This window comes from Tripterygium wilfordii, chromosome 10, assembly GCF_013401445.1.
Source record: "Tripterygium wilfordii isolate XIE 37 chromosome 10, ASM1340144v1, whole genome shotgun sequence".
In the NCBI taxonomy this organism is placed as follows: Eukaryota; Viridiplantae; Streptophyta; class Magnoliopsida; order Celastrales; family Celastraceae; genus Tripterygium; species Tripterygium wilfordii.
In genome coordinates this window covers 4,353,778-4,361,435 of record NC_052241.1, presented here as the reverse complement: position 1 = coordinate 4,361,435, position 7,658 = coordinate 4,353,778, and the positions used below count along the sequence as shown (strand labels likewise).

The 7,658-nt window shown below is 38.4% G+C and overlaps 1 protein-coding gene and 1 pseudogene across 3 annotated transcripts; one reads left to right on the top strand and one right to left on the bottom strand.

The window, feature by feature from the left end:
• The first annotated feature begins 411 nt into the window (after window positions 1–411).
• LOC120007849 (receptor-like protein CLAVATA2) lies at window positions 412–3,310 on the top strand. 3 transcript variants are annotated; one of them, XM_038858314.1, is made up of 2 exons: window positions 412–1,260; window positions 1,333–3,310. In XM_038858314.1, exons 1-2 carry the CDS (start codon window positions 978–980, stop codon window positions 3,183–3,185), a joined length of 2,136 nt encoding a protein of 711 aa, XP_038714242.1. In that variant the 5' UTR covers window positions 412–977; the 3' UTR covers window positions 3,186–3,310. The 3 variants fall into 3 exon arrangements, with proteins under 3 accessions (XP_038714242.1, XP_038714240.1, XP_038714239.1); XM_038858312.1 differs by having other exon boundaries at window positions 421–557; window positions 903–3,310; XM_038858311.1 differs by having other exon boundaries at window positions 421–557; window positions 784–3,310.
• Window positions 3,311–3,463: 153 nt separating this feature from the next.
• On the bottom strand, window positions 3,464–7,598 carry LOC120007850 (annotated as a pseudogene).
• Between the last annotated feature and the right edge of the window lie 60 nt (window positions 7,599–7,658).

Below are 7,658 nucleotides of genomic sequence, written 5' to 3'. Positions count from 1 at the left end.
TTGTTGTGGATAATATGGAGGAATGAAATGTTGTTGGGTTGGGTGGAAAGAGAAAGTGTGTGGGAAGAAAAAGTTTATAGAAATTTGTATTTTGCTGATGTGGCTGTATTAGAATTCGTGTTTGACTTGACTTTTTGTGTAATAGAGGTAGGACCGGGCCAACAAAAATGTTGGCCCAGCAAATTAATTCCCATTGCATTTGCCCTAAGTGGCTGATGGTAATGCGTTTCACGACTGAGTTATGGGCTATGTGCTCTGGGCTCTTTTTTTGGGTTCTTCTCGAAAGTTTAACCTAATTGAGCGTGACGTTCACGCGCATGCAGATAGCGAGGGCGAGACCATAACAAATAAAAGACTAAAAAAAAAGGGAATAACTACAAAAGTGGTTTTTCACTTTAATTGTGAAAAAAAGCCAGCTTTATTTGGTTATTGGAAGAGATTTAGAAACAAAATTGAAAAGCAAGAGAAGGAATGATGTCTGTTTGTGTTCTCTTTACTCCTCTTTGCAGAGAATACACTAGCAGTCTGTCTCCCTTCAACTGTATTCTCCATTGTTGGTAAGTTCTTAGAGAAAGTGGGTTTAAGCTTAATTTACGTCTACCGCCACTGACCATTTCTTCAACTATTATCCTTGTATTGGAATAGATACTGTTTGATGGATTGTGCTGTTTTGTTGCACAGTTACCTCACATTATTCTTGCTGAGTTTTGGGCTGTTTTATTCTTTTTCTGGGTCTGTATTTACACATACGGCCATTGCTTTTTGATGGGTTTGTATGCTTAGTTTTTCCAGCTAAAGTTTTCTGTCATTTTGGGATGACCTTCTTCTGTGAAAGTCTTGCTCTGGAAGATGGGTTTCTGATTTTTAGCCCTCTAACAGCACAAAATTACATATCTTGCCAGTCTACTGCCAGTGAACAGCTATTGAAGGCTTGAATTCTTTCTTCATTTTGGGTTCTAGAGATTCCCCTCGCAGTAATGGCGCTGAAAAGTGTTATGATTGTTCACGCTCATAGAACTGTCAAATTACATCTGTTGTCATTCTTGTTCCTGCTATTTCTGTGCTCATGCCCTTCTCAGTGTGTTGACATAGACCCGGAAGATAAGGCGTCGCTTTTGCTGTTCGATTCTTGGGTTGAAGACCCAAAACAGAACTTGTCAACCTGGGTTGCTTCCAACTGCACCAACTGGACCGGAATCGCATGTGAAAGTCAGACGGGTCGGGTTGTATCGATCAACCTGTCCTTCATGAATTTGTCAGGTCATGTTCACCCTAACTTGTGCAAAATTGTATCTCTTAAAATGTTGATTTTGTCTCACAACAACTTCACAGGCCAAATCCCGTCTTGTTTTGGTTGGTTGCAAAATCTCAATACCCTTGATCTCGGTCACAACAGGTTTGGTGGTGCTTTACCTGCCACATTCATGAGGCTTACGCAATTGAGAGAACTAGTTTTGAATAGTAATCAAGATTTGGGAGGTCTTTTTCCTTGGTGGGTTGGTAATTTCTCAACCAATTTGGAGAAACTTGACTTGGGTTTCAATTCTTTCAGTGGGGAAGTTCCTGAGAGCTTGTTGCACTTGAATTCTCTTAAGTATTTGGATCTTGGGAACAATTACTTATCCGGTGATCTTCCCGACTTTTATCAGCCTCTAGTTTATCTTAATCTCGGGTCTAATTCGTTTTCGGGTACTTTGCCTTGTTTTTCTGCTTCCATTCACTCTATCAATGTTCTAAATTTGGCTAATAATTCCATTGTCGGTGGCATTCCTACATGTATTGACTCACTGCAAGAACTCACACATCTGAATTTATCATTCAATCACCTGAATTATGGGATATCTCCAAGACTTGTGTTCTCAGAGAAGCTTCTTGTGTTGGACTTGAGTTCCAATGATTTATCAGGACCACTTCCAAGTAAAATTGCGAAGATGACAGAGACATCAGGGCTTGTGTTCCTCGACCTCTCACGCAATCAGTTTTCTGGTAATATCCCATTGATGATTACGGAACTGAAAAGCTTGCAAGCACTGTTTCTTTCTCACAATCTTGTTTCTGGGGAAATTCCTGCAAGGATTGGAAATTTGACTTACCTCCAAGTGATAGACCTTTCGTACAACTCGTTATCTGGCTCAATCCCGTTGAACATTGTTGGGTGTTTTCAGCTACTTGCATTGATACTCAATAATAATAATCTCTCTGGTGAGATTCAACCTGAGCTTGATGCGTTGGATAGCCTGAGGATACTGGATATAAGCAACAACAGGATTTCTGGGGAGATTCCTCTAACTTTGGCAGGCTGTAAATCTCTTGAGGTTGTAGATTTCAGTTCCAACAATCTCTCTGGATCTTTAAATGATGCAATAACCAAATGGTCAAACCTTAGGTACCTCTCTCTGGCTCGGAACAAGTTCTATGGAGATCTACCAAGTTGGCTGTTCACATTTCAGGCAATACAAATGATGGATCTTTCATGCAACAGATTCTCTGGCTTCATACCAGATGGTAACTTTAATGCCAGCTTGAATTTTAATGAGGAAGACATTGGCAGAAGAATTTCTCGGGAGCCAACTGTTGCATTGCATGATATGGAGATCAGAATTTCCATGGTGGTTGTTCATAGCAATGAAGTGAGCTTCAAGTATGTTGTGTCTTCAGCTGTTGGAATTGACCTATCTGATAATTTACTCCATGGACAGATTCCTGAAGGTTTATTTGGTCTACATGGTTTAGAGTTCCTAAACTTATCATTCAATTTCTTTGATGGCAAGGTTCCAGGCTTGCTGAAGATGTGGAATTTAAGAGCCTTGGATTTGTCTCATAATTCTTTGTCAGGTCAAATTCCGGCTAACATCTCGAGTCTTCAGGCGCTGACGCTGTTAAATTTGTCATATAACAGTTTCTCAGGATTTGTTCCCAACAAACAGGGGTTACGTAGGTTTCCAGGAGCGTTTGCAGGAAACCCAGATCTTTGCATGGAGTCCTCTGGTGAAGGGTGTAAAAGGTCAGGCGTTCCGCTGGTGCCTGGGAAAACTTTTGGAGAAGAAATGGTGGACGGACCAATCTCCATCTGGGTTTTCCTTTTAAGTGCCTTTGTCAGTTTCTATCTTGGTCTTGGTGCTATCTTTTGTTCAGCTCGAGCAAGGAATTATATCCTTCAAACTAAAGTGTCTCGCTGCCAATGAGAATGGTTCTTAATGTTTATTACTGATGTTAAACAAAACAGCTTTGAATTTGAGAATGTTGCATGAAGATGATAAAAGTTTCGATATTTTTAGCTGCAGGGGAGTAGATGTGCTGTGCTTTCGAATTATTACAGTGAATAGCATAAATTGCATCATGTTATTTTTGCATTTTGAACTCCGTCTGTGCCTACATCCGATCCCAAGCCCGGATAAAGGAGAAGAGTTATAATAGGTTGACGGTCAACATAAAACTTTGTCAAAGATATGAACACAAGTCTAACGGAGACAATATGATCAGATCTATTCAACATATAAATTGTATTTTCAATTCCTACAAGAGCCTCCAAACAATGGTGAAATACATATCAAAAGTACAATCTATCTGCTAGCCTTAGGAAGCTTGTATATCAACATGGATTGGGCGCTATAGTTGCTGATAAAATCTCTCTTTTGGGGCCAAGGACTTTGTCAGTCAGCTCCAAGATTCTCTGCAGAAGTCTTCCATGTAAGAAACTGCAAAAATTTAATTCCGGCTGCCATTTCTGAGCTTCTCTTAAGGAGATTCTACAGGCACTCATAAATAAGTTCTCCTGTGCGCATTTGTAAACGACTGAAGGTCGATTGATATTCTAGCTAGTATTTGATATGGGCCATCCAAGCTCCCTGATGCAAACTGAAAACACAGGAAAATGACGGTGGGATTGCATTAATTAATGTAATTCTTACATAAATCTAGAGCAACAATGCAACTGTAAGCTGGAAGAAGACAGAAAGCAACAACAATGGTAACCATATCATGGTCACTCAACATAGAACTTCTGTGTTTTTCTACCAGTATCAGGAGAGCACCTTTGATTACGGAACTAAAATGGGAAACGTAAATTACAATGCGAATTGTGTGTAAAAGAAATAACAAGATCCAACTGACTATAACGGGGAAAAGGATGACTTAAATCCGTACAAATCAAGTAATTCAAGTGAAAGGAGAGTCTACATCTTCTAGAGTCTAAAACTACCATTGATCATTACCTGTTGAACGATTCGATTGTTTGATGTCGTCAATTCATGAGTCATTCCTTGCCAGATAATCTTCCCCTCATAGAGAAACAACAACCTATATACGGGTAACGGCTTAGGTTAGGGTATCATATATCTGGGACAAAACATCTAAGAACACAATTCTTCAGACGAGGGCCCAACCTGTCAACAGCTCTTCTAATGGTAATATGTTGATGAGTAACAACCACATAAGATGTTGATGACCTTTTGTATGGACAGGCGGATGAGATCTTCAACTACAGTAGAAGCAATTGGGTCTAGCCCAGCTTGGTTCATGATACAAAAGCACCTGTTGAGGAGTTGGAAAAGAATATTCAGAAAGTGGTTGACAACTTAAACCGAAATAAACGCCCTTTTGGAGTTATAGAAACAATATGGAGATGAGATGAAAAGAAGAAAATATTTGTTTCACTTAATAATGCATTCCAAGCAAGTACTAGAAAGCAAAACCAGTAACCGTATTGGCTATTATTTGCCGAAAAACCATCAACACAAATAATTAGACCATTGAAGTGGCATGTCCTACATAATTGTATGTCAGAAGCTTAATATAATGTAGTCCTATAACAGGCACAGGAGAGCTTCGTGCAAATAGTTTCACACATTTCTAGCAGGATGCTTCAAAAAAGAAATTAACATGAACATATCAGACAGTATGCTTCGTCAACATTATACATAAAGCCAGACAGAATCAACTACATCCCCATCTAGGAGGAACTAGCAAGACCAGCAGTAGCAAATTCATTCTAAATGCGGCTTGATGGAGAATTTGAGAACGAGGAGCGCTAATACTTGACTTATCATCCAAAAGACATTAAAGCACGTGATATAAACTACACATTAGCTCTCACATCTTCCGATGTGGGACAATCCTATCAGCACACATACCTCAAGAAACAGTATAAAGGGGTGAGATTCATAAGGTTGCTCAACATACCTCTGGCTCTATGGCTTCTTTCGTAGTATCGAAAATTATAGAGCGAGCTAATGCAACTCGTTTCTTCATTCCACCAGACAACTCAGAAGGTAATCGATCCTCAGTCCCCTTAATACTATTAAATGTTAGATTTTACATTTCGATTAGGTCAAAAGTCGAAGGTCTGCATATATATAGCAGTATCAACAAATCTAAATAAACTTGAATAAAAAAAGATATAAATAGAAGAAGTAGCATGAACCACAAAATGTTGATCAGCAACTACAAAACCAAGGATGCCCTCACAACTAACCCAAATATATAAAGCAAGAAATAACAACAATATGATAAGATCGAGAAATTGATACCTTTAAACCAACAGCAGCCAAATTTTCTGTCACTAGATCAGAGATATGATCTACAGGCATTTTTGAATTTTCATACCTAAACAAAATCAAAAATAAAAAATTTCAGCCACTACCCCAGCGAATCCAAAGGAACTAAAAATTTCTAAAGACAATAGACTGCTTCTTACAAAAGAAAACCAACATTTTCACGAACGGTCAAAGAATCAAAAAGTGCGGCACTCTGAAACACCTGTTAAGCATATAATTAGAAAATATCAGCCAGTATATCCCAGAACAACTAGAATCATGATTTACATCTAAAATATAAAATTATCGATCCAATTCGAAGCCCAGATATCTCCTCATCACTGATCAGACCATCCCTCTTTTTACCTCGAATATAAACCTCTCCCTGCTCATTAGACATTGGATAGAGTCGACATAAGAGGACCCATTACAAAATTAATTTATAAGTTAATCAAGCTCAATAAACAACAAGATCATTTGAAGAAGCAAGATTAAGAGCAACTGACCTTGTTTGGTGCAAGAAGTCCCGCCATAATCTTCAGTACCGTAGATTTCTCAGTGCCAGAAGGTCCAATTATTCCAACAGCTTCACCGTGTCTAATCTGCATATCATGGAGATGAAAAAAGTCAAGGCATAAAATTTTCCTTTTACCCAAGCATTTTGTGCTTTGCACTTAAATGATGCCTTTCTTTTCTTCTTCTTTTTTCTTTAGCCAATAGGAATAAAGAGCAAAATGGGAATGCAACCCTAGAACACAGATTATGCAAGAGTACCTTAGACAAATAAAACAACAATACTAATGATCAGTAAAGAATGAGATTCTTATCCATATAGTTTCTATACTAAATTACTAACTAATGGTCTAGTATGAATGCCACTTGTTACATAAAGACACCTTTGGTCCTCAAGCAGTAAGTCAGTAAGTCTATAACATCATAAAATAAAATATGAAGCTGAAGCATTCTCAGATCAGATGAGAAGAAATCATATGAAGCTCATCTTAAGGCTCACACCTCTCAATATATGTTTTTCCCCAAAAGACTTGTACACATTTCTACACTCAATGAGAACATCAGACTCATCCTTTGGCTCCCATATTGTGCTTAAATTCTCCAATGTTGACGAATCCTAATCACATTGCTAGTGGAAGCAAGAATGAAAAACTGTTCAGTGGTGAAAATTGAATAGACAGATCCAACATGACTTCCGGTTAGCACAAAAAGACACTATTCAATATAATTAACTTCATTTCAATAGGAGTAAATACACAATTACTGCCACAAAATTATAGAAAACAGAAACAAATTTAAGTAAAAACTATGTAGGAAACAGAAGTACAGAACTTTACAGAGCCCAGAGAATTAATCGAGCAAGATTAAGTGGTACAAAATCGAAAACTTGAACAATATTTGACAGTTAAACCAAGAGAAAAATATAACATGCGTAGCTTGTATTGTAGTCGAGGTAAAACAGATTTTTTTTGTTTTAACTAAAAACCATCGAAGACACGGCCATATTAGACCCCGACCCCACCCTACACGGTAAACCCGACACATGAGTACTCTCATCCTACACGCAGCAGGCAATTAAAGCACTTTCAGCCCGCCCATGGGGCTCCAAAGAAATTTACTAAACGGATTATAATCTAGAAACAAAAAACTAATCTTAGCCAGATAATTGACTAGGAGACTAAATTCAGCTAATAAGCCCCAACACAAGTTAGCCTAAACGAACTGCCAATAAGCCACTTCAAAAAAATGAAGAAAAAACATAAAATAATGCGGAAATTAAATTAACCAACAAATTACTTACATTGGATTTGATAGCAGCAAACCCATCACTCCCCAAATTCTGCGGAGGCGCCACACAAGCACAAATAACCTTTTTCAGTTCTTTCCTCTGTCCATGACAACCCAGAATGACCGTGTTTGAACTTGAAAGGGCACTCCTTGTAGACGCCGAGGAGGCACCGGCAGAAGTCAGGGGAGGCAACAATGAACCCGATAAAGAAACCATCTTTTCTAGTTGGGAAATGGATTCTCTTGTCCGGATCGATACTTTGGCCAAAAAACTCACAGTGAACAAAGATACATCAGTATTGTTGTTCGAGGTATTGTATGGGC